At 41.9% G+C, this 27,227-nt stretch overlaps 3 protein-coding genes across 4 annotated transcripts; 2 read left to right on the top strand and 1 right to left on the bottom strand.

Annotated features, from left to right (window-relative positions):
* The first annotated feature begins 4,869 nt into the window (after positions 1–4,869).
* Positions 4,870–12,156, top strand: zc3h15 (zinc finger CCCH-type containing 15). Its single transcript, XM_079280619.1, has 11 exons — positions 4,870–5,050; positions 6,224–6,319; positions 6,584–6,686; positions 6,779–6,931; positions 7,283–7,380; positions 7,617–7,799; positions 9,069–9,149; positions 9,264–9,329; positions 9,408–9,521; positions 11,015–11,147; positions 11,257–12,156. Exons 1-11 carry the CDS (start codon positions 4,976–4,978, stop codon positions 11,445–11,447), a joined length of 1,293 nt encoding a protein of 430 aa, XP_079136745.1. The 5' UTR covers positions 4,870–4,975; the 3' UTR covers positions 11,448–12,156.
* A 547-nt stretch (positions 12,157–12,703) lies between these two features.
* rbm45 (RNA binding motif protein 45) lies at positions 12,704–17,856 on the bottom strand. Of its 2 annotated transcripts, XM_079279609.1 has the most exons (12): positions 17,560–17,856; positions 16,805–16,927; positions 16,324–16,450; positions 16,081–16,227; positions 15,921–15,977; positions 15,491–15,667; positions 14,824–14,953; positions 14,177–14,270; positions 13,897–14,051; positions 13,706–13,781; positions 13,411–13,559; positions 12,704–13,084 (listed from the first exon to the last, which is right to left on the bottom strand). In XM_079279609.1, exons 1-11 carry the CDS (start codon positions 17,848–17,850, stop codon positions 13,443–13,445), a joined length of 1,494 nt encoding a protein of 497 aa, XP_079135735.1. In that variant the 5' UTR covers positions 17,851–17,856; the 3' UTR covers positions 12,704–13,084; positions 13,411–13,442. The 2 variants fall into 2 exon arrangements, with proteins under 2 accessions (XP_079135735.1, XP_079135736.1); XM_079279610.1 differs by lacking the exon at positions 15,921–15,977.
* A 1,662-nt stretch (positions 17,857–19,518) lies between these two features.
* Positions 19,519–22,818, top strand: LOC306785297 (cytochrome c). Its single transcript, XM_079279618.1, has 3 exons — positions 19,519–19,639; positions 21,239–21,413; positions 21,742–22,818. The coding sequence occupies exons 2-3, from the start codon at positions 21,245–21,247 to the stop codon at positions 21,885–21,887; spliced, it is 315 nt and encodes a 104-aa protein (XP_079135744.1). The 5' UTR covers positions 19,519–19,639; positions 21,239–21,244; the 3' UTR covers positions 21,888–22,818.
* The last annotated feature ends 4,409 nt before the right edge of the window (positions 22,819–27,227 follow it).

Raw genomic sequence — 27,227 nt, 5'->3', positions numbered from 1 at the left:
GTTAATTCTGACTGTTGTATGATTTACTCCATTTCGTAGTGGTTCTGGAGCTTTCGGTCACATTACATGATCTTCATCAGCAGATGGAGCTTGACCAATTCAAATTTTGACTTTTTCCTGAGCACTTCAAGGACTCCTCATTGTTTATTCAAGATCATATGATGTGTTCAAAAGCCCAGACGTTACCAAACCGAAACCTTGGAGTGAGATTGTTTTCCTTACAACTCTTACGTTATGACCTTACTCATCAATGTTCCCATCGGTTCCAGTTATCTGCCGGTGTACCATCGCAATTCATTCCTCCCTGAGTGACTGTGTGCAGTTCAATTCAATCTTTATTGTCCCATGAGATGAATATGGATTGCAGATGGAGTTAACAATAAAATAATGAAATAGAAACACAATAAAAAGGCGTGGTAGGAATATAAAAGTAGTAAAATCATAATAAAACAACCAACAGTTTTATGCGGATAAAACAAACAACCTGCAGGGAGTCAATTGCGGAATATACTATAATAAAAAAACGGTGGTGCCGGCGCATCCACCAAAATGAATTGGTGACGTATGAATGACAGTAATAAGGTTTACAAACAGCTCAATGCAGTTGTGAGAGGGAGTCTAGACATTTTCTTTCGCAGTAAGTGAATAATGGGGCAGCTTGTTAAAGGAAAAGTCCTCCTGAAAACAGTTTAACATGGTTTAAAAATAGCAACTGGAAAACATCTTGAAGTCGTATTGTTGTCGCTCTGTTTCTCTGTGGATAACTGTGGATATATATGAGATATTTCCAGTGCAGCTATGGTATATATAGATATAAAAAGACTACAAATGCAGCACAAGATCTGTCAGTCATCAGAAAACATCAACAGTAGGCGAAACATCCTGTTTTGGTGTCAGTCCCTCAGGATTATCGAGCAAAGCGCTCCATTCAAAACTTCATTTTGCACACGAGGAGAAAGGAATCCAGCAAGACAGGAGGAATACACCGCAATCTCTCCACCTACAGTAGCCCCGAGGGAGCGGAGTACAATGCATCCAGCAGACAAGAAGCGTGATCAGTAAAAGGATACGATTCTCCCTCTTCTAGGATGAAAGAAACAAGAAAAGCGTGCTCTCTTGCTGTATCACTACACTCATCGCTCATTACCTGACCATAAAAAAAACAAAGCTAAATAAAACAGGTTCACACCAGCTCTCTTGGGGCCGTAGGAGTCATCGTGGTGGATGTAGTAAAATCATCTAAAGTAAATGTAGACGAGGCATTTCCACACAAATTTTCGGCACAAATGAATTGCGAGGAGCATCGCAGACTGATGAGATCTCAGCGGTGGGCCGGGAGAGAGACGGTGAGGCGATTGGAGGTCTGGGTCTTTACGCAGCATCACTCTTTTTTGCAGGTATACAGTTGCCTGGGTGGGCCTGGTTGGAGCCAATCTTTTCCCGCCCTTTTTCAGCCCCCAGTGTCATGCAGCTCCTCGATGGGGAGCAGCTGACAGCCGACCTGCTCAGCAGTCGGCGGTGCAGACAAGGTGCTGCAGTTTGTCCTTGGAAGCAGGAGGACGCCATGCCGGGACGCTTTCGATTATTTCCTTGGAAAAAAGGAATTGGGCTGGGATTGGGCTGTGTCAAGTTTTCTCAGATGCCACAGGAAGATCAACTGCTGTGCTTTCCTAATTAGGCGGGAGATGTTTTCTTTCCATCTGCAGGCAGTCAGTGGATTCCATGTGCAGTCATGTGTGTGCTGGTGTTTGTGCGTGTGTGTGTGTACATAACATGCATGCCCTCTGCAGAAAAAGATCGATGTTTGTATGAATATGAAGAAGGCGGTTATGGAGAAAAATGGTCTTGTAGCAGATGTAGTGATTTATTAGACTGCTCTCTCTCTCTCACACACACACACACACACACACACACACACACACACACACACACACACACACACACACACACACACACACACACACACACACAGATCCTTACAGGAAGAGGGAGAGAATGAGTGTAGGACAGAGAAAGTTTGCTAGAGGCAATAAAGCCCACCTCTGTTGTCAAGTGCATGGCTAAATCTAGCCTTTAGCCATGCACTCAGGAGCTGTGTCAATGCAGGTCATCAGAAATGCACGCATGCATTTGCCAGCTAAGTGAGCTGCAAGGTGTAAAGGGCGCCCTGCATGACAAAACGTGTTACAAATACATATTTTCACATGCGATTAAATTGCATCAGAGCATGCGAGCAGAGAGGATGCTAACACATTGCTCGGTGACACGTTTGCAGCCATGGATGCTGCAAGAATAAATTCATTGTCTCACTCTGGGACTCATTAAAGCGCTCTACTAGTACTGTCATTATGTGGGCCCCAAACTGAGTAAATGTTGTCCCTTACCCTCGAAAAAATAAAAAACGGGGCTCATTAAAACACACGAGAGCAAACGAGAGCCCATAGGAGCAGCAAGCATGTGACCCCACACACACACACACACACACACACACACACACACACACACACACACACACACACACACACACACACACACACACACACACACACACATCCTAAACAGTGACCTAAGACAGGATGTGGATGAAGGCCACACATGTCAAATGTGCCAAATGAAATCACATTAGTAACTTAAGTGAAAATTAATTAGAATCAGGAGCCGCTGCTGGTTTGGCTCTCTGCCCTGCAGCCATGACACAATCTCACTTCTTCTTCTTCTTCTTCTTCTTCTTCTTCTTCTTCTTCTTCTTCTTCTTCTTCTTCTTCTTCTTCTTCTTCTTCTTCTTCTTCTTCTTCTTCTTCTTCTTCTTCTTCTTCTTCTTCTTCTTCTTCTTCTTCTTCTTCTTCTTCTTCTTCTTCTTCTTCTTCTTCTTCTTCTTCTTCTTCTTCTTCTTCTTCTTCTTCTTCTTCTTCTTCTTCTTCTTCTTCTTCTTCTTCTTCTTCTTCTTCTTCTTCTTCTTCTTCTTCTTCTTCTTCTTCTTCTTCTTCTTCCCCCTAATTACCCCCTCTGAAGCCCTTTGAGCTTAGAGACCACACAACCTCCACAGCCAAGGTTTCCTGATTGGTCTACAATTTCATCCAGGCAGTAAAAGTCATACCAGGGGTGTCTTAATTGACCAGCAACCTGTACAATCAAACTGTTAAATAGAAGCAAAATGCTAATAAAACTGTCTTATGTCCACTGGCCAGATGGTGGCTCATTAACAACCTTTTTTTTTCCATTTTATGCTTTTTGTGTACTATTTGTACACCACTCATGGTTTCTATTCATTTCACCCTTTTCTCACTCTGGAACATTAAGTTTCTGCCACACAGGGTTCTGCAACATATTTGTATTTGTGTGTAAACTCCTCCTAAATAATTCATCCAGTTATCTGCAGCTTCCGAGCGTTCTGCCTCTCTGCGCTCGAGCCACAACATTTTTGCTCGTCCTGATCATTTGGGGGCTGCGGGTCAATCAGTTCTAATTGCTATACGGGTGAATTTAAAAAAATTAACTATTACTTGTTAACGCAAAGTACAATCTTCATGAAACGTAGTCATTTTATCATCTTACCACTTCTGACTGCATTTCAAGAAATTAAGATACTCATAACTCCCTAATGCTTCTTCAAAACTAAATCTGCTGAGTCAAAATTCCATGATACTAAAACAGACAATCAGCCAGTTACTTCTACGGACTAAATGTCTTCTTCTTCTCGTTTCCACATCAATGCTGTGCTCTCTAAGAATATATGTAAGGGTTTTGGTTGTACTGCTTGACCACTACACTAGTCAGTACCTCTCTTATACTTCTCACCTCAACTGGCAGATGCTGCAACACTGACACCTGGTGGTCAAATACTAACACTGCAATAAAATGAAAGTGGACCCTGAGTGAAACCCCAGTGCAGGAGTTCACAAAATGTATTATAAATAAAAATACATAATATTGGAGATCCTTTTCTTGTACATCAGTCATATACATGATCTCTCCTATACAGCCCACTTAATTATAATACTATAAAGGAACATACCAGATTTTAGTCTCGTATATCTATAGATCTTTTGATCTGTGTGACAGTATTATTGGCTTATTTATGTTATCTGTCATAGCCATTTATATCTCAAACACACCGACATTCCACTTTTACCTGGTTACAGATTAAAAAGGTAACAAAATGCGGCAAAATCAAACTAAATAGAATAAAAAGCAGCTCGGTAACTGAAGAAATATCAATACTGTCTTAGCTTTGGGAATATAAAATGTATACACATTTTTAAAATATGTACGGTGGGTATAGAACTTAAATTCTGAATTAATCAGGGTTTTCCTGGTGCCTATACTTCAAGAGGAACATTTTTATTTTGTTATAAAGGAGAGTAACTACGTATATGTACTCAAGCCCTGTACTTAAGTGTAATTTGAAGGTACTTCAGCTACTTTATACTCATTCATTTCAGAGGCAAATATTGTACTTTTTAACGACACTACATTTATCTGATCATTTTTATTAAAAGTTACTTTGCAGATTCAGATTCCTATTACAAAATATTACCAGTAAATGAACAAGGATGTATTATTATGGATACAGATACGACTTAATTGTTGCAGTGGATTAATGCATAAAGCTATTTAACAGTACATATATACACATTAAAAGATAATCACCACCTTTACCACGTTGGAGTAAAAAGTTAAATCAATGCATCAATGATATAATTCAACAACATAACTTGTATTATTCTACTATAGAAGGTTTTGGATAGCAGCATGGATAGAGTCCGTGTTTTCCCCTGTGGACTACAGTTCCCATCATGCCTCTCACGGTGCGTGATGACGCCACAGAACATCAACACACACATGTGGCCTATAGACGCCGCTGCTGTGCTGCGCTAGCATCAACCGGGTAAATGTGGAGCTGAAACACCCCCGTTTAAAATAAATACCACACGGATAATCGCGTTTTGTAACACAGCTACAACCGAGAGCCAACATGCCTCCGAAGAAACCCGTCCAGCCGGCGGCCGGTAAAAAAACCCAAGAGAAGAAGAAGGAAAAGATAATTGAGGTAAAGGGAAGATAACACGAGTTAGCTTGAGCATGCTAACCGAAGCTAACGCAAGTAGCTGGTAAAGTTACACCGGCCTCTTGACAGTTGTCAGCGGTTTCCAACTGTTCGTTAGTTGTTATGATTAATTTAAGTTGCCCCAACAATAACTATAATCACCATATAATATACATATATGTATGTGTAGTATATATACCACTTATATAACGTTCCATGAGCGAGGATCGTAGTGCGGTCCGATGGGCCTGCTGCTCGGCCTCACAGGACATAAGACGAGGGGCCACATTTGAGCTAAAACTGGTGAAAAGTTTGTATTTTTTTAAAACTAAACTCGTGTGTTGTCACATGTGAGTGTCGATGTCGCAGCCCTGACTATAAAGTAGTGTCCGATATCTCTCTGCGTTTCCGTACTGGCTTGTCAGCGTTAGCCGACTTTTAGCTGCTGTAACAGTCACAGATTGTGCTGCTGCTACGTGTTAATGTCACGTGTCGTTGAGTTTGATTTTAGGGGATTTCAGGTGCCACAAGTCTATTTATCACCTGTCTAATTACACAACAGGTACTGTGTATGAGCACTGGATGCTATATCTGTGGTCAGATGGTTAAAGGGGGAGAGTTGATTGCCTACAAATCCCATAAAAACGAACATAATCTGTTATTAAGTATTGTGTGTGTATGTAGCTCAGTCTTTGTGCCACATACCTCCTTTGTTGTCCAGCAACTATTGAGAACTAACGTGGGCTCCACTAACATGTCAGTCTAACACACTAGTCACCTCTGTTTGAGTCATGTTTGTTTAACAACTACAATGGCCAACTTTTCCTGGAAATACCAGAGCCGTTTTGACCTCAAAATGACAGAAATGTATATATTTATTGATGTAATTTGTTTATAGTATTGCTGATTTTGGTGTCAACTGTCTTTTAACAATGAAACTTTATATTCATAATCTGTGGAAATCAGAGAGGATTGTGGGTAGAGCGATATCGAGAAACCTAGATGCACAAAGACTTACAGATGCTTCTAAAACATCTAAAAAGTGTAGACGGTTTAAGTTCGGTGCTGCTACATCCTTTGCATTTTGTGGGTTTTGTACTAACGGAAAACAACTGCTTGCTTCAGGGATGATATTAATAGTTGTAATATTTAGTTTTTTATGTTTTTATTTTCCAGGACAAGACATTTGGCTTGAAGAACAAGAAAGGAGGGAAGCAGCAGAAATTCATCAAGAACGTTACTCAGCAAGTCAAACCGCTAAGTGCCAGACCGGTCAGGAGGAAATTTTTCTTCTTCTTCTTACTATCTGTTTTATTTCTTCTTCTATCCCTTCATATCTGTGACCGTGTCAAACATTCTCGTCTCCCTGTTTCTCACTCTGCCTCTTTTCTCCTGATGCCATATCATTTTAGATGTCAGCTGTGAAACTGTCCCATTGATGAGATCATTTTGAAATATATCTACTGTGTGTGTGTGTGTGTGTGTGTGTGTGTGTGTGTGTGTGTGTGTGTGTGTGTGTGTGTGTGTGTGTGTCAGGGTGAGGGAGATAAAGCCAATAAGAAGACTGACAAGAAGAAGGAGCTGGACGAACTCAACGAGCTGTTTAAACCCATAGTCGCTGCTCAGAAAGTCGCCAAAGGTAAACGACGATGCTGTGAAAGTGACAGAAGACTGAACTTTAACTCTGATTATATATTTTAGATACTAATCGATCTTCTCTGCTTTCCGCAGGCGTCGATCCAAAGTCGGTGCTGTGTGCCTTCTTTAAGCAGGGCCAGTGCACTAAAGGGGACAGGTGCAAGTTCAGCCATGACTTGACGATGGAGAGGAAAGGTGAGAAGAGGAGCCTCTACGTGGACAAGAGAGACGAAGAGCTGGATAAAGGTTCGTTTCTAGTAATGTTTGATATAATCGTCCCTAAATGGCTGCGATAAAGCTTAAATAAGTTGTCAGTCTAGTACAAAGTTTGTGGGATGGCTTGTTATTTAACATTACAGTGACATGTCACTGTTCCTTCTCAAAAGTCATTTGTTGTATGAAGTGTCAGAGAGGTAGAGATAAACACCCGGAACTTTATAGCCACTTGAAAATCTGTCTCCATATCTTAATCACTAAAAACACTGGCCGTGACGTAATGAATCGATGTGTATGTATTGGTCTTCTTCCAGAGAGTGACTTACTAGGTTTTATTGAAAAAGGCTTCATGACTTGTGCTTAAATTACTTGTGGTTTCAGGTTTAGACACGATGGAGAACTGGGATGAGAAGAAGCTGGAGGAGGTGATCGCCAAGAAACACGGAGAGGCGGAGCAGAAGAAAGCCAAAACGCAAATTGTAAGTCTCTTTCCCTGTCTTCATCTACTGTTCTTTTTTTTCATCATCAGAACGGATGATGATAAAAAAAAGAACAGTAGATGAAGACAGGGAAAGAGGAAGATGAATGGAGGGGAACTGCATTGCCATTTGATCATATGACCAATTGTTTTCTAAAAATACAGACGCCTAAACTTTACTCGTACCACAAACGCCGGCCTCTCTGTGTGACTTCTGCCCCGTGGTGTCGTCTGCAGGTGTGTAAGCACTTCCTGGACGCCATAGAGAACAACAAGTACGGATGGTTCTGGGCGTGTCCATCGGGGGGCGACGTCTGCATGTACCGGCACGCTCTGCCGCCCGGCTTCGTGCTGAAGACGGACAAGAAGGAGGAGAAAGAGGAGGAGAAGATCTCGCTGGAGGAGCTGATAGAAAACGAGGTGAGGATGGAGGGATGAGAACGTCTCTGCTGGAGACAGGAGCTAGTAGTGGTGTTTAGGGTCAATACCTCGAACAAATCAGATGTGTTAACAAGTCAGTGGTGGTTAGCTTAGCATTCAGACATTAGCTGTACTACCATTACTACTGGTAATTATGAAGTAAACTTTATTGCTATTGTACCTTTAAAAAAACGTTACAAAGAGCTTCACGTGTACACATTAAATATAAACAATGAAATACAGTGAAACCATCTTAAGATGAGCTAAATGAAACGGCAGTCTATCCAGAAAGACCACGAGAACGATCACTGGTCAAACACGACACATAAATAACCCCAGATCTTTAAATACTCACGTTACCCTGGACGTGTCTCACTGTCCTCGTCCTGTCTGTCTCGCCTCATCCTGACGTCTGTCTGTCTCTCCTCGTCCTGACGTCTGTCTGTCTCTCCTCGTCCTGACGTCTGTCTGTCTCTCCTCGTCCTGACGTCTGTCTGTCTCCTCGTCCTGACGTCTGTCTGTCTCCTCGTCCTGACGTCTGTCTGTCTCCTCGTCCTGACGTCTGTCTGTCTCCTCGTCCTGACGTCTGTCTGTCTCCTCGTCCTGACGTCTGTCTGTCTCCTCGTCCTGACGTCTGTCTGTCTCCTCGTCCTGACGTCTGTCTGTCTCCTCGTCCTGACGTCTGTCTGTCTCTCCTCGTCCTGACGTCTGTCTGTCTCTCCTCGTCCTGACGTCTGTCTGTCTCCTCGTCCTGACGTCTGTCTCTCTCTCCTCGTCCTGACGTCTGTCTGTCTCTCCTCGTCCTGACGTCTGTCTGTCTCTCCTCGTCCTGACGTCTGTCTGTCTCTCCTCGTCCTGACGTCTGTCTGTCTCTCCTCGTCCTGATGTCTGTCTCTCCTCGTCCTGATGTCTGTCTATCCTCGTCCTGACGTCTGTCTGTCTCTCCTCGTCCTGACGTCTGTCTGTCTCTCCTCGTCCTGACGTCTGTCTGTCTCTCCTCGTCCTGACGTCTGTCTGTCTCTCCTCGTCCTGACGTCTGTCTGTCTCTCCTCGTCCTGACGTCTGTCTGTCTCTCCTCGTCCTGACGTCTGTCTGTCTCTCCTCGTCCTGACGTCTGTCTGTCTCTCCTCGTCCTGACGTCTGTCTGTCTCTCCTCGTCCTGACGTCTGTCTCTACTCTCCTCGTCCTGACGTCTGTCGCTCTTCTCCTCGTCCTGACGTCTGTCTCTCCTTGTCCTGACGTCTGTCTGTCCTCTCTGTCTCTCTGCAGCGAGCAGCTCTGGGTGTCAACGTGACTCGGATCACTCTGGACACTTTCCTGGCTTGGAAGAAGAGGAAACGGCAGGACAAGGTTGGAACAAGTTGAATCTTTTTTGACATTAACATCAGTTTGTCCGGGCGACAGCAGGAAGGTTTAGTGTGACGTCTCTTACGTTTCTCTCTGTGTGTGCTGTTTGATTAACAGATCGACAAAGCCATGGTGGAGATGGAGAGGAAGAAGGCTGACTTTAAGTCGGGGAAATCGCTAGTGGTGAGTCTGGGTTTAAGTTGTCTGTGGTCAGTTCATGAGTGTACTTTAGGATTAAATGTAAATCTCACGTATCTGTAGGTGAGCGGCCGTGAGGTGTTCGAGTTCCGACCGGATTTGATCGACGAGGACGACGACGAAGCCGCAGACACTCAGTACGTCAGCGACGACGACGAAGAAGACGACGAGGAAAGGGTAACGAAGTCACACAGAAAAAGTTCAGGCAGTCGAGTCGACGCTTATTTAGTTTGGCTTCGTATGGTTTGTGCTCCAAGTGAGACGTCCCAGCACAATAACCTGCACTGGTATCTTCTCGGTCATGTGGGGGAAACACACACTCCACAGTTTCTACGTCTCAGAGATGAGACACTTGGCCACATTTTCACAACACAATTCTGCCTCATCCATTAGCAATTATTAAGAATCTTTCTTAAGGTGCGTTCACACCGGACGCGTCAATTTTTTGACGCGCGTCGAGATTACATACAAAGTCTATGCACAGACGCGATGAGACTGGCGCGTCACTGACTTCGCGTCACTGACTTCCTGCCGCTGTTGAATCAGGAAATAAATCCTGTGGCCGTCTGTGTTCACCCAGAGCTCTACGATACCTCATATCAACAGAGACCGGACCAAACTATGTGTGTGTGTCAACCATACGGTACAAACAATGAATAGACGCTGCCGTATTTACGTCTACATGGCGTTATTGAGTGCTGGTGGAGCTGCTACGATGTTAGCATAGCCTAGCACCGATCCATCACAGCTCCATTGAGAAGACAAGTAGCCTACAAATCGGCATCATTACGTAGTTATTTCTGAGTCCCTTTTTGTCGGTTTATTTTCCGTTGAATCACAGCCAAATCAGTTTATGTTGTGTTCCTACAGCTGTAGTAAACAGCGACCGGTGGCTTGCTAGACACAGTGAATACAGCTCGATGAAATCCACGGAGCTCCTCTGAACAATATTATGAACCAGACATGACGGCGTTTGGCATTCCGATGTTTGAGGGACTTCCACAACACGTACAAAGCAGCAATTGTCCTTATTCCTTTCACGGTTGATAGCGGAAAGAAATGACGGCCAGGTGAACGGCTTCCAGTCGATAAACCACGCCCCCTCTCCGGCGTTGGACGCGATTTTGCGGCGTTTGGTGTGAACGCAGCATTACGGGTGGTGCAGTGTTTGCTGCGGTCCCCAGACCGCCTGTTCACACAGCAGATAATCAGCCTGCTAATCGTCTGCACCTGTTGTGCTCTTCTTTCCCCCGTCGTAGGTTCAGGCTGTGAAATGGGTTGTAGGCAACAAGGGAATGTTTCTCTTTAATTCATCTTAACTTGATTGAACACGGGTTTGCCTTTTGTCCCTGAGTTCATTTCCTGGTTTTTAAATGAATGACTCCCTGAAAAACTGCAGAAATCCTTATGGAGCTTATTACAGATGTTACCTTATTAAGACAAATTATTAACAAAAGAAACGTCCAGCGGCAAAATGGCTCCTTGTCACTGTGTATTACCAACTCTCATGACTTAACATTCAGTGTTATTTTACACAAAGTAGATAAATAGCATGGTCACTATTTATTCAACCGCCTCAGCGTTGCCTCGCTTCTCCACAAGTTTGTTTTTTTAACTGCTTTCCTGCATCAAGCTCCTGTTGAAACCTTATTTCCAATGTTTTATTGCAGGTCGATTGTACAGAGTTCCAGGACATAGACCTATCCCGTTTTGTTCCACAAGAGGTCGACAACACAGGCTCCATAGCATCCACGGACCGCTTCACCGCGAGGAATAAGACTCGGCCGACGGTAACAGTCAATGGTAAGAAAGAAAAAAAGGACTATTTGTAACGACATTCTGTTCAATTTGTGCTTTTTACTCAAATAACAAACGAGCATAATTAAAGATATCTTTCTCTGCCCCTCCACAGAGGAGCAGCTGAACGGAGCTTGCGGTGGCACCGAGGCCAACGGGCTTCCGGGAGCAGATGGAAGCGGAGAGGACGATGATGAAGAAGAGGATGAAGATGAGGAGGAGGTACCGGTGGATGAGAACCTGTTCACGGGCGAAGATCTGGAGGAGCTTGACGAGGAACTCAACACACTGGCGATGGAAGACTGAGAGGGAGCCCGTGAGGAGGGGGGGGGGGGGGGGGAGGTGGGACGGACTAAAGGACCGACCGAAGGCTGCATGGAGCTAAACAACAAAGAGACCAGACGTTTGAATGATTTTAACTTTCAGAGACTCCAGTAAATAAAGCCTGATTATCTCATGACATCACTGCCCAGTCTCTTGACGCCTTCTGTTTTCTATATCGCCTCCTCTCACATCCCACCACGTCCTCGGCTTTTTCTCCAGTCGGGTGTCCACATGTCCAAATCTCCACACCGGGGTCAGCTCCACGTGGCGACACGGTTCGTCGGAATTTACCATTAAGAGAATTTTGTCCGATTTTTGTTGCTCGACGAACTCAACATAAGTTCGAAAGTTACTTCTAAAAGAAATCAGTGAAATAGTGAATATGATTTGCAGGGTGAGACATTAAAATGAAAGCACTACGTGTGTATGGTGGGACTTCAATAAAAGAAACATCGTAGGATATTTGAGAGTACTGAAGTTATACAGTGTAGGGAAATGAACAGGAGGGATTCTGTTGTAAGAAACTGAATCTGTTCACCTGCTCTCACACCAAAATAAGAGTTTGAAAAATTGTTATGGAAATTTCATTCAACTTTTTGAAGGATCCAGATCAAGCTTCTAATACGTTGACCAGACCACAATAAAACCCCAGCAGAAACCCAGAAATGTAAATAATGTTCTGATGCCTCCTGAACAAATAAAAGATTACTGTACATCGTGTGCGTCTTGTATGATGAAATAAATCTATCACTGCAGGTTTAAATGTACACATATCCAACCACGGCCAGATCAACGTGTTATGGTTCATCAAGTACAACAGATTCATTTTACTTTATATTTTGCACTGACACACGTACTCTCCAGTCTGTTTGTGGTAGTTTGATGAAACACAGCACTATTTCAGGTTGTGTACCATTAGAGTAAAATATAAACTTCAAAATAAGATTTGTAAAACATTTTGGCGCCTCTGCAAACCAGGATGCAGTTACTCCTGGATGTGATTCAAAGCCACTGATGCGAGTTGCCCAGTGGTGAGACAGCGTAGTTCAACACATTTCCAATTTTAAGGCTTTTAGGGTTGTTAAACCACTCTACTGTAGAATAAACTGTATTTTGCAAAACAAGCACACAATAAATCAAAGTAAAACAAATATATAGAATATTTTCAAACAAATGATCAAACTATAACTTAAACTGCTATAACATCACGCAGCTACAGAAGAAGAGACGAGATTGGCTGAACGTGGTCAAAAGATTTTTATTGATACAAAAAAAAAGGTTGACAGACTGATTAACACCTTTGAACTAAGCTGGAGGGGAGGGGTTACAGGGTATACCATAAGAGGAAAACAACTCCAGATCCACCATAAATCTATTCAGGACAAAAAATGCTGCCAATCACCTGAACTAAGCTGCAACTCAAAACAAAGAACGCTCACCTCAGACTACACAGGCGACACATGATTCAGACTCATTTCAGCAGCTTGTTTACTGTTATCAGCGAGTCACAGCAAGGTCACTGGTCAGACAGGTGTCAAAGGTCGGGTCAGTGGTCGGGAGACGGTCTCGATATCGGTCGGTCGGGTCGGGTCAGGTGTCAGTGTCATGACAACAGTCGCCTAGGGAACAAGAAGCTGCAGTGTTATTCACAGGGACAGAAACAAGTCAACTCATCAGAAACAGGTGTTCACAGGCGTGTGTGTGTGTGTGTGTGTGTGTGTGTGTGTGTGTGTGTGTGAACAACACAGTATTTCATTTGCTAGATGAGACTTTGATTGAAGTGCTCATGTATCATGTCTATCTGAAGCATATTACACTGTAACATTAGAGGAATAGCCCTTTCTGCTCTGTATGTGTAGTGTTCAAACACCAGGCGTTACAAAAGGATACGTTTACAGTGAAATACTTTGGTACCCAATTCTTCAGTTGTCAGCAGAGAACTTACCAGTCGTTTGGGGGGTGGGGGTCACGTGGGTCCTAGAAGTTCCGAGGACGTTTGTGAGATTCCTCTCTGGGAGGATCGGCCAGCATCACCTTCATCTTCACTCCGTTGACCACCTGACCGTGGAGCGCTGCCATGGCGTCATCCGCACACTGAGAGGAGAGACCGGGGTGAACCATTTGTCTGCCTCTATTCATCCCTCCATCTTTATTTCTGTTTATTCCTCACCCAAAGACTCTATTTATCCATCCCTGCTTGCTATGCTACCATTATACTCTTAAACATTTCAAAGTCTCACCTGTTTCTCTGCATACTTCATGTATCCAACCTTCCTTCCAGGAACCAAATGGACCTCAATAAGAGAGCCATATCGACTGCAAAGAGACAGAGGGACACCCAATCATTGGTTAATGCCGATTGTCTGGAGCATAATTTCACACAATGTTGTGTTGTTATAAATAAAGTATGCTGTACGAGTGAGAGACCTACCAGTAAACGTCCTCCAGCACATCCGGGGGCAACGGGGACGGACTGAACACGACGAACAAGCGCTCCTTGGTCTTGCTGTCGGGCGGAGCGAGCTTCTTCAGAGGCGGCAGGTTGACGTCGGTCTGAATCCGGAGCATTGGGGAGATGGGGAAACTCTGGAGGACATCCACAAACACACCCAGGATGAGTGACTCAGCTTAAACATTTAGACTCTGTACACCTAACTGTATCAAATTGCAGCGTTCTCCGATGCAATAGTGCATTGACTTCATGCACTTACAGGAGGCTTCATTGATTGGCTGGAGGACGGCCCGTTCCACGGTGCAGACATCATCTGAGTAGCAACAAACTGCATGGCCATCCGACCTACAGGACTACAACAACAAGAGCACGTCTGATCCAAGCTGATCTTCACTGGTTTATACTGATTAAGTTGTTAGTGTATAACCAAAATACATAATTTTTATGGTCATTTAAAATCTTTTAGTGTACTTTTACTCAACATTTGCGTCGCAAACTAGCAACTACACCAACCCAGACCAGCTTACGGTCCCGGCTGCTTCTTGAACAACATTTTGTGAACACAATGATTGACGTCCTCTACGCCTCACTGTGTGGTGCAAACAACTTTTACTTCTTAGGCTACGTACCTAGTTGTTTACGATATAAAGACAGCTGTGCCCCAGAAGAGAAACAGTCATCCACCAATGAATATGTGACAACAGATAGAAGGTTACCAAGAAGACATGTCGAGATGGTTACAGTTCGTCATCAGTGGCATTTTGGTTCCAATTATAAAATGACGACATTCATTTTAAAGAGCATTTATGCTGCAGTCCTCCTTTAACTTTGGACTGTTCTGCAGACACACAGTAAGTGTATGCTGTTGTGTGTATTACGTATATACATGCGTGTGTGTGTGTGTACCTGCTGCGGTCCTCTCCGTCATCAACAAAATTGACTGAGAGTCTGTTGCCGGGTGGATATTCAAAGCCATTCAGCTTCTCCTTGGCATAAACTGCTGATCCAAGATTGGCGTAGCGAATCAGAGCATGACCTGAGGAACAGAACGAGTTAAGTTTAGAATCGTCAAAATGAATAACAGTAGCTAGAAGACATCAACATGACAGTAAAACAATTAGATCTTTTGTCTTGAACTTAAATTACAATCAAGAAAATCCCTTTTTGACCAGTCAGGAGAATGTATTTAAGTTACGGTACAGACTAATCAAAGACCACTTGATTGAATCAGAGCATGACCTGAGGAACAGAACGAGTTAAGTTTAGAGTCATCAAAATGAATAACAGTAGCTAGAAGACATCAACATGACAGTAAAACAATTAGATCTTTTGTCTTGAACTTAAATTACAATCAAGAAAATCCCTTTTTGACCAGTCAGGAGAATGTATTTAAGTTACGGTACGGACTAATCAAAGACCACTTGATTGTAGTCGCCCTACAGAAAGCAAATAAACAACAACTGATACTGTGTTCTTGAGTCACAGGGAGGCACCTTAGTTTTGCTTTTTGAACCACTGTACAGGATTATGGCTCCCAGGTGAGTAAAGCCCATACTTTGTGTTCATCACTCACCTTTGCTCATTCCATAAGCGTCTCTCTGCAGCTCACAGTATTCCATGCAAGGAATGATGTCAAAGAGAGCGAAAACCTGCTCCTGGCTCAGAGCGGCCCGCGTCGACATCATCAGGCACCGCGTGAAGTCACCGCTGGTGGAGCGGTAGTCCATGGCCGGGTAGTTACCAGGGTCGGCTGCAGAAGCACACCGGGAACAGGACTTTGTAAATGACAGTGCGTCGGTATTAATAAAGAAAGTTATATTTCCTTATTTAGTTAAACCCCATATGTCCCTGTGGCCACAATGAGCCCCCTAAATAACTCATAACTGACTTGGACCTGAACTCATCAGCTACTTGAATTTGTATTGTGGCTGTGACATGTTATTCATTCTTGGGCTCCCCAACAGTGTCAATTTGTAGCCCACATTGTTTAAATCTATGATTACTTGCTAGCGGTCTTCTTCCCTGCTGCTTTGCTGTGTTTCTGGGCGCGTTACCGCCACCTGTAGATCCGTGGAATAATGTGATCATAGGCTTAGAACTGACAACTTAACCCCGATGAATACTACGAGAAATACTGAATACGGATGTCAAACAACTGCGTACCCATAGGGAAGGCATATTGGTTGGAGGAGTCACCACCACCACCACCGCCGCCGCCACCACCGGAGTAATCGCCTCTGGACATTCCCCCGGAGTAGTCTTCTGTTGCTGGCGCCTTGGTGCGGGGTTCAGCCAGGATGGCCCTGTAAGCTAATAACACCACCGTCATCATCAATAACAGCTCTCAAGAGACAAAAAATGTTGACTGTGTAACATGAATTAATGTATTTTTGGATTGCATCTTACTTTTATCACAGTTCTCGATAGCGACGGCAGCTTGGGAGGGTTTGTAATATCTGACGTAGCCCAGGCCTTTACTTTCCCCTGTGGACTTATTCTTGATGATCACACAATACTCAATATCACCGTACTCCTGAAGAGAGAGAGCGAGCGAGAGAGACACAAAGCAAGGGATGAATAGATCTGTAGTCATCCCGCTGAACTGGTTATGTCAGATGACACATTATTCAACGTCTCGTATCACATAAGGTGGCACGAGATGGCGGTTATAGACGATATTCTAGGTTATTTTACTATTTCAGAGAGCCTTAAATTAAAAGTTACTGTTATAATCAAGATAAAATGAGATACAAAAAGACATGAAGTCTGTCAGTTTAACTAAGCACAGGAATAAACATCAAACGTAAAAATCTCCATCTAATTTCCCCAACATGTTCTTATTTTACATATAAGCAGTGGTGAAGGAAGATGAAACGGGACAAGTTACTTTGAACGTGTCCTTGAGGTCCTCCTCCGAGAAAGATTTTGGGATCATGACGAAGATCCTGGTCAACTCCTCATCCTCGACGTCTCGGTGTCTTGTTGAAGAGCGTGACTGAGCGATGAACACCTACACAACCAACCAGAGAGAGAACACGTGACAACTACAACCTAATAAACCTTCCTGCTCCAACTTAATATGTACAATTACCCATAAAAATGTATTTCTATAACAACGATTTTGTGATGTTACTGAGACTACTCATTCATTCTTCCAATGTATGTATTATGACGATTTATGGCTTGATCTGTACGACTGAATTTGCCCAAAAGGTGATTCAACTTCTCAAAAAAAGTATTGTTCATGGATAATGGCAAAGATGACTCCGGGAAATGTACAAATATAAGTTTTCCTTTCGTCTCTCCCTCGCGCTGAACCCAAACCACGCCCACTCTTTAACAAGACAATCACCGATCTTCTATCGGCTCAAATATTCAGTTTCACTAAAAAAATGCGTCACAAAACAGACGCTAGGCTTGAGTCATGAAAAATAAAATAAAAACACACGAGTATAGTTTATCTTAAATGTTATTTACATTTTTCCAACTATTTTGTATCCACTGGCCAAAATGTTTTAAAAACGAAATTAAAAAAAGTTTTAGACAGTTTGTTTTACGTTACTGACCAGACGTTAAGTCAACCGTTTCAACTGACATAATCTTAACGGTAACGGTTGATTCTCGCGACCTAACCGTTGTTACCTTGACGGGTTTTGTCCCTTCCATCAGCACTTTGCCGTGCATGTCCTCCATGGCCATGCAGGCCTGGGATGACTTGGCGAATTTCACATAAGCGATGCCTTTGGACTCCTTTGTCTGCTTGTCTTTGACGACCCAAACACCGTGGACGTCGCCGTAAACGGCGAAACTTTCCCGGAGCTCATCCTCGGTTATGGACCGACTTGTGACCACGAAAAGCCGACTGTTAGGTGGTTCGTCGAGGTTTTCGGTTTGTTTCGTGTTGGTGTTGGTGTTTGTGGGGTACTCCTCCATCTTGCTTTTTTTGTTTTCTAGCTGAGCTGTGCGGCTGAAAGTAGCTGTTGGTGCTGCCTTCAAGTGCGCCTCAGAAACTTCCTACTACGAAACGTGGCAATCGCAAATGAAAAGCAGTGACGTTAAAACTAGGTTGACCGAGATCCAAAGAAGGCTACTGTCGTTATTTATTCGTGACTCCATATTCGTACATACTTAGTTTTGAACTGCACTGGTTGCTTAATGAGTTAGTTTACTCATATCTTGGCAAAGTGTAGTAAGGTAATTGTTTAAATTCCCATATCCCTGAAGCTATCGGTAGAGCTGATAGCAAAAGAGAATGCCGCCACCTACTGTGTGGGAGTTGTAACAGCACTAAAGGATGCTGCACATAACTCGCCTTGCAGCTGGAACTCTCGCGATATCATTCGAGAATCTCGGGTGCAAATATTAAGTAACAAAGATAAATTGTGGTTACAAACTATGGTCACAAACCATCTGGGTCAGAGAGCTTTCTTTGAGCCACTATTGTTTAATTGATTAATTTAATATTATTATATTTTATTGTATATATTGTGCATTTTTATATTTAATCATTTTACTATCTTATTTTCATTGCTTTACCTGTACCATAAAAAAAGATTTCCCCGTACGGGATTAATAAAGTACCTACCTATCTATCTACATATCTATCTATTACGTCATTGACTCAAACATGTAACACAGTCGTCAGCTGATGATATTGCGTCAGAGGCTTGTGTTGGGTTGCCACCTAATCTGAACTCTTACACCAGCTTGTACACTAAAGGTCACGTTGCATTTGAGGTGTTCACTCCAGCTGTTACCCTTGAGGACATAGTGGTCACCTTTAGTTTCATTTAAACATATGTCCTACCCATATGTTGTCCCTATTTCACGTCCTACTTATAACTTTCATTGTGAAGGTGCTGTGTGTATAAACGGTTACTTCACTATTACACTATTATTATTCTCATTGTGGTATTGACTAGTTGAAATGTCTCTTCTCGCTTTTAAAACGTTAGTTACAGGTTATTTTACGTGACTTAATTAGTGATTATTCATATTTAATATAATTGACCCACCCTAGAATAGCTTAAATTGTATCTGAAAGCAGCAACATTGATATCCAAAACATTTAATATCTAATAGAGAACCAAAACAGGAGGACATTTTCCCATGTTCCCAAATATAATTGGCAAACTAAAAGTTATGTATCGCTCAAATGTACTGATAGATACTTCACTCTGTCCATAATGACAGTATATCAATGTACAGACTACATTTTTTTTTTAAGCTATGGATCTCCTTATAAGGCTACTCCAGCAGGTGCCTTTTGCTCAAAAAAGGAAGCTGGGAAATGCGACAAGACTCTTGTACGCGTCAAAACTACATGTATCACGTCCTTGTTCCCTCGTCTTGTCTCCTACGAGAACAGCAACCCATCTGTAACGTCATATTTAAAATTTTAAAAACGACTGATTTATTAGTGTGTATTTTGAGCTTTGTGTCCCCAAAAGCGATTTTTCAAATCAATGTGTAAAGATGTGAAGTTGGGTAAGGAAACCTGTATTTGTAGAAATGGGACTCAGCCCGGACTGAAGGCGGCGACGTCAGGATCTAAACGCCCGCGGCACGTGATTTGGACGTTGACGTCAAAAGCCGGTGCCTCTAAAAGTGAAGTGACCTTCTTTACGTCCGCCAGAAACCAAACCGCTCAACCGGCCGAGAGAAGAAGCAGCTTCTATACCTGAACCGGAGTGATTTTAACCCCGCATATTTTAATACAAAGGTAATTATCTACGTTACTTATTGAGCAGTTATATCAAATATATATCGGGTTTGAGGTTGTATTATTCAAACACAACAGAAAGGATACAAGAGAAGAAGAAAAGAGCCCAAAGCTAACGGTTTAGTGTTAACGTTGCTAACGTTAGCGCTAAAGTTGGTGAATAGCTCGGTTACGCTTTATGCGGAAACCAAAAGGGTAACGTTAAATCAACCTGTTATTCAAGCGTAATGCGACAATTAAATGTTAGATTTGGTTATTGTCCGATAGGTGTATAGTCGAGTTCGTTCTTAATGTCTCGTGGAGTCGGTTCAAAGTGTTAAGCTAACACTGCGGTGGATGTTCAGACGTCGACATTGAAGCATCCTTGACACCTGGACACATCCTCCGGGGCTATCATTGTAGCCACAGGTCAAGCTAGCGTTACCGTAATACAGTGGGCTGTGCGCTGTGTAGAATATAATATGTGCGTTAATACCACATAAGCAGCTCTGCTTATGGAAGCTGCTTTGGGTGTGTGTGTGTGTCCTTGTAGGAAAGGATGCTAGGCCGCTGTTAACTCGGTTCACGTGAAGACAGTCACCTTTTAAATAAATGTCTATTCCTGTGATATTTAAGTCTTTATTTCTTAACAACAGTATTAATAGCTGTATATTGGAAGCATCTACTGATTGTGTTTTATTTATTTAAAAGGGACCATGTACAGTTTAAAGATAAATGTCAGCATTCGATGCACTGTACCATTGTGAACAGATGTCGAGCTTATTGAAAGTATATTAGCTAGTTATGCACCTCCATTTGCACCATTACCTCCATTTGCACTAATATCCCAAATCCATTGTTCTTTATGTTTATATATATTCTTCGATATATATTTATATTGTACATAGTAGTTCAATGTTTACGCTTAGTTTCTCTGTTCTACTTTGTTGTCTTTAATGTCCTTGTTTTTCATATTTTTCTTGTTTATTTGTATATTCTATGTATGTACGTTGAGAGCAATGTGTGAACCGTACGCATACATGGCCCATAAAGCTGATTCTGATGAGTGCACGGGTTTGAGGACAAGAAATACAAGGGAACACATTTTGTCATTACACTGGTTATCTGTCACGTTGGCGCGTGTGTTGGTCTCCTTGACAGGAGCGAAAAGGACACGTAAAAGGTAGAGCGTCATGGCGGGATACTGTTAAAACCAAACAGTATTTACTCCAGAAGACTGGCATCTGTTCTCGTGATGTAACCCGAGCTGAGGCGCTATATTTACAGTGATGTAACGGGAGCGGAGGCTGGTTTTGGAGCGGTTTCCTGTGCACGTTTCACTATAATGACCTCGGCAGGGTGCCAGCACGCAGGGGAAAGTCATAACTTGTTTGCATGCAGGGTGAAGAATGCGTCGCTACAGGTGCAGATTAATAAAGTTGTCACCTTAAGCAACCTTCACAAGATGGTGCCGGTCAGACATGTGCAGTGAGTGAGCCCCCTGCCATATCTACGGGCTATGATTAGTAGATCCACAGTATGTATGGATCTGAAGTCACACATTAGTGTTTAGTATGTTTCACACTGTCATAACTACCTGACTTGTTCTCTTTTCTGCAGCTGACTATGGGAGACATCGCTAAGGGAAAGAAGGCTTTTGTCCAGAAGTGTGCTCAGTGCCACACAGTAGAGCAGGGGGGCAAGCACAAGGTGGGCCCCAACCTCTGGGGTCTGTTGGGACGCAAGACCGGGCAGGCCGAGGGCTTCTCGTACACGGACGCCAACAAGAGTAAAGGTCAGTCGACTGGTGGTTAAACGAGGCTCTGAATAACCGTCGCCTTCAGGATGTAGATCAAGTGAAGTGGGAGGAATCATTGTCTGAGTAATACATCTTTAGATATGCAACAAGCATGAAGCATACATAATTGACTGTTAGTTTTCAGAGGGTAATTGTGTCATAACCAGTAACTTTAGCAGTTTATTTAAAGATCAAACACTTTGAATGATTACCTTTTGGTGGAACTTTGGCCACTGATGCGTCATCTCTTATCCCTCCAGCCTGGAGGTCAGATGTAGCATTTCTTTCATCCCGCTTTAATCACCGATCCTCTGTCCTTCCCCAGGTATTGTGTGGGATGAGGGCACCTTGATGGAGTACCTGGAGAACCCCAAGAAGTACATTCCTGGAACCAAGATGATCTTCGCCGGCATCAAAAAGAAGGGAGAGCGCACGGACCTCATTGCCTACCTTAAATCGGCAACATCATGAAGTAGTCATTAAATACAGAATATTCAATGTCAGGTTATTTTATTTTTACTTGCACATGCTAAATATGCAGTTTTATGTTTAGTCATTTGCTCTCTAGGTTAATGTATGTCATCTAAAGGTTGGAAAAGTGGCTACTGGCACTTTAAGTTCAAATGAACAAACATAAAACTACAGTCTGTTTTATTTTACTGTACTAACTAAGCCCATTGTTTAATAGGTCACCTGACCTGCCACTCATTCTGGTTTTCCACGACAACACATGTCTGGTACTTCCTGCTAGCAGAGACATTCTCCCTCAATTTCATTTTTAAACGTATTACTAAAAAAAGAAGTAACCTAATATCCTCTAAATCAAAGTGAAACAGGATTTCTAACCTAAAATGTGACGGTGTGACTTTTCTACTCTCTCTTTCGCCCGTCCTCGTATGTCGGTGGTCAGAAACTTCCACTTGAGTCATGAATGCTGAAAAATGTGTTGCGTTCAAGGACCCGTAACAGCCTGATGTGTTACTGAAGCAGCCGCTCTGAGCTCCATTCATCAGACTCTAGTTTGTTCTTAACTAGAGTGACACTGCTGATAACTGCCTCCTTACAGCTGAGAATTGTGGGGTATAAATATATATATGACTGCCTTCAGAACCACCACCGGTGTGAAATCAGCTGACCTCTGGTACGGAGCTACTGTACGACATAGAGCAACTATCTGAGTTGAAGGAAGATTTTGTTATTTACCTGGTTTCACAGGCCTGAGAATATCGTTTTCACTTATTTTACTGTAATCTGATATCTGTGAAATGTTTTGATGGGACTGCTTGCTGTCAATGTAACCAGCAAAATACTGTATGCACATGAATAATTCTATAACGCTGTGTTGTGTGGTTGTGGACAGGATGGATGGAGACTAAATTAAAAGAAAATGTCCAGAAATATACACATGACTGGATGTCTCCTCATTGAAACGTGTTTGGGTTTTTTAAGTGATAAACAATACAATTCTGAATCTGATGTTAATACTATGTTTCCAGCTGTCTCTCTAGCTGTTGAAGTTTAACTGAAGCTTATATTTGGGAACAATGAAACGCATAAGCTGAAAGAACGACAGGAAAACTGAAGAATAAAACAGTAAATTACTCATTAAATTCATTTAACCATTTCTTTTTACATTTATCTAGTTTAACTTGTATCTTTACTAAATGACTCTTCAGACAAGACCATATATCTCTGCAGGCATTTCTGAAACACATTTAAAAATGACAAATGCTGTATATTCTTATTAAATTCATTATATGAAGTCTTCTCCTTTCAACAAACAGGTTTGTTAATCTCCTGAGTCTGGTATTTTAAATGCTTTGACGCAAATCTGATCCTCTGACTGTTTAAACAAGATAAAACTCTTCGGAGTCTTAATTGTTTCCGGTTTAGAGAATCTTAGAGCTACGACTACGCATTTGTCCTGCATTTTATGTACTCGAGTTGGACTTCAGTCACTCTGGAGGCCCACACCTGTGTCGTTCACTGAGCGTGTTACATGTTATATGATCCTTTCGCTTCCCGTGAATTCTTTCTAGGAACTGAGCCATCTGAGGGCAGCTGAGTCCACGTCTCCCCCCCTGATCAAAGCTCAGTTGACAGCAGAGACGTGTCTGGATGAGTCTGGATCTCTGTTGGAGCTGTTAGTCTCAGTTAAACTCATTATATGAGGCTCTAGTTTGTGGAAAAATACAATTAAGATAAACAGCTGTTGAGGATGTTCCTCCTAATTACATTCTAATGTCATACAGAAGAAGTACTCACGTTAAAAAGTCATGCATTTAAAATGTTGCTCATGTAAAAGTACAAAAGTAGCAGCATAAAAATATACGTATTTATATAATATATGTAGGGTATAAAAAGTAATTTTGCAGCTCATTTCAGTTTAATGTTAATTATATTATTGGATTATGATTATTTTAATACATTAATGTGTGCATCAGCTGGTAAATATGGGGCTGATTTTAATTTATTCATACATATTTTATATGGGCTGATTATATTTTGTATTATTAAATAACCAGTAACTAAATTTATTAAATAAATGAAGTGGAATAAAAAGTAAATACATTTCCTCTGAAATGTTTTGTTCCAAGTATACGTCAGAATTATACTTATAAGTAGAGTACTTGGGTAAATGTACTTAGTTACTTTCCACCATGGAATATTACATCCCTGCATTTACTCTACATTTGTTTTTCATAAGGAGAAAGCGATTAACTGCAGTTTAAAATGTCGATAAAGTAGCTCTGATGATCAGAATTGTTAAATGTCTTTTTCCTTCAGTCGTGTCTTTGTGGAAGTTTCAATGATTCATGGGGAGTTAGTGACACCTGGTGGTGAAAGGTGGTATTACACAATAACAGTTCCGTAATGAAAGACAAAAGAACTGTTTTCATAACTGGCTCATGAAAGAGGAGCTAGAGGCAGTTAAGTTCACAGACAAGAAGGAGGAACAAATAAAAGCTTTATGTGGATAATGAAAATGTAGGAGGAATGTTATCAGACTCGAGGTGACTTATTGTTCGCTGGTGGTCCAAGAGGCTCTTTCACAATAAAACGTGTTATGAAACGTTTTGTATTCAAGGACAAAAGCACATGATGTGATTAGAAAAACAGTGATATGCAATAAGACATGTTCATGTTCAGAGCTGTGTCTTTGACTCACAAGGGAGAAAAATGCAACATTTACAATCCAATTATTTTACATTATTTAGTATAATGTGTGTTGACTGGAAAACTGGATTGACTGGATTTTAAGTGAATCACAAGTTAAAGTGTGTTATGTGTGTGTGTGTGTTTGCTATGACATGAAAAAAAAACAATGTCACATGATACTTTAAAATGACACTGTGACATCTAAAGAGTGACATAACAAGGTACACACACACACACACACGCTTACACAAGTAAACGAGGGTCTCCCTTTTGAGATATAAATACAGCTGACACGTGACCAAAGTACAGAATTATGGATAACAGGTGTGTGTGTGTGTGTGTGTGTGTGTGTGTGTGTGTGCGTGACCTCAGTTTACATCTGAGGTCATGTGAGGATTTGGGGGCTTACAACACTATTTACACCAACAGTTTATGTCAGTGTTGAAACAGGAAACACCAGTACTGCTTTGACTACAAACACACACACACACACACACACACACACACACACACACACACACACACACACACACACACACACACACACGTTTGTCTTTCTTGACTCGTGGGGACCGTCATTGAAGGTCCTTGGCCCCTAAACTTAAACTTTTACAATAAAGGACGTATTAAAATGACAATGTGAACGGTGTCGCTCGTAGTGCTGAATCTACAGAGAATTATTTGTAAGAATCTTCAGCTCCCCTCAGCTTTACAGAGCTTCATAGTGACTTTCAGCTCATTGTTAAGCTTGTTAAAATAACATGTTGACAATTCAGCTACATTAATTCTGGCAAGTCAAAAGTAATCCCTGAACCTTCATTCAGTAGAAGAACTGGTGCACCTAAATCAAATTTTTCATAATGCTACTGGAAACCCCCCCCCCCCCCCCCACACAGTAATGTCAAAGATATGGTGGTGTCTTCACCATGCAGTTATATATTTAGCCACTAGAGGGCACCACAGCCACAGAATTGTTTTGAACAAACAGCATTATTTTGTGTTATTGTGTTTTTAGTGAATGCATCACAGATGAAACTTTGTTACACATTTAATTTAATACTTGCACATTTAATTTAATACTTGTTTAACAAATTTGATCCAACTACTATTAAAAAGTGGTTTGCCATATTTCCTTTCCACTTTTCCTTTAAACATGTTTGTTTCCTTTTCTATTGTAACTTTCAATTTCAATCTTTTCGAAGAACGCTCCTCCATGTAGTTCATTTATGGTTTCCTTTTCATTTCTGTTGCTTTGCCATATTCAATGTCACATTTGTCATTTGCATTCGGTGCTTCAATGTCTTCCTTTTTATTTTTAACATTTAAATAAGGATAGTAGAATACATTTAACAGTAGAATACATTATTATTTTCCATCAACTCTTTCGTTTTTAATTTTACATAAAGCTCCAACTATTCTCCAGGTATGATGTCTGATATTTTATCACATGTGTTGTTAATGTCAGCAGGTGATCTCATCAGATGTCCACTACCAAACACCTGCATGTACGGCAGTTTAATTCAATAACGGTTTACCATTCAACACACAGCCTCATGTGGAGAATGACTTCGCTCACACAGCAGGATCGTGGTGTAAACATGGCTGCCACAGATGGGAGGAGAGGAGAGGAAGAGAGGGAAAGAAAAACAGAAAACGAATCAGCTCCTTGTCCAAGCTGGACCTTTGCCATGGGAACGAGGCACAACTTTGCTTTTAAATACCAGAGTGCCCCTTTCTCAAACTATCCAGCTGCCAACTGTCTAACTGTCTTGCCAGAAATAAACGAGGGGGTCAGAGTGAAATATGAAGGGTCTTCAGGCTGCAGTTTTCATAACGATGCTTCACAGGAACAATCGTTTTGGCCTTTCTGAACTAAACATATCACATGTAATTTATCATAATGTATGTGCACAAATTATAAACTCAGATCACTTAGTTTGTTACCTAAAATTAGTGTTAAATTACATAATGAATTCCTTTAAATTAATATCATTCTCATACATTGGTGATGCTAAATTGGCGGCAACAATAACTTCGATTTTTGTTTTGATATAGGACCGAGATCTGGGGATAAACTTGAGGTTTTGACTGTCAAACACAACATTGTGTTTTCTTTGAATGAATACAATGTTGGATAGTTTCTGCTCTGATATATATGCAAACAAATGATTAATGTTAAGAAGTTATTTAAGTGTGTCAAGGGTACAAATGACTAATTCACGACATGCACATTCTGGGTGTTTATTACTGAACCGAGTCCTTTAATACTGACTCATGGTCTTTCGTCCGGGAGTGTGGAAGCTTGAGTCTGCTCCACAGCGAGGGAGGCCAGCGCACATGTCCAGCTGCTGTTCTGTGGACACGCTGCGATAATAACTCTACCGACACTGGTTTACAATTAAAAGGAATTTAATCCCACTGATGCAAGTACGATTACAGTGAAGTACATACTCCCATGAAATATTACACTATTTAACCCACATTTTCAAAAAACTACCTCTGGTCCCAGGAGACACATCCGTTCCCTGGGAACGACACTAACAGAGGCAGAAAAAGTCTTTTCTAGATCGAACGGATATGAGGGCGGGATCTAGAAAAAGTATTTTCTAGATCCCGCCCTCATATCCGTTCGAAACTCCTCCCCTTCCGTCT

The sequence above is a fragment of the Melanostigma gelatinosum genome (assembly GCF_949748355.1).
Source record: "Melanostigma gelatinosum genome assembly, chromosome: 12".
Lineage (NCBI taxonomy): Eukaryota > Metazoa > Chordata > Actinopteri > Perciformes > Zoarcidae > Melanostigma > Melanostigma gelatinosum.
Note: the sequence above shows the minus strand (reverse complement) of the source record. Positions and strands in the feature narration are given on the sequence as shown.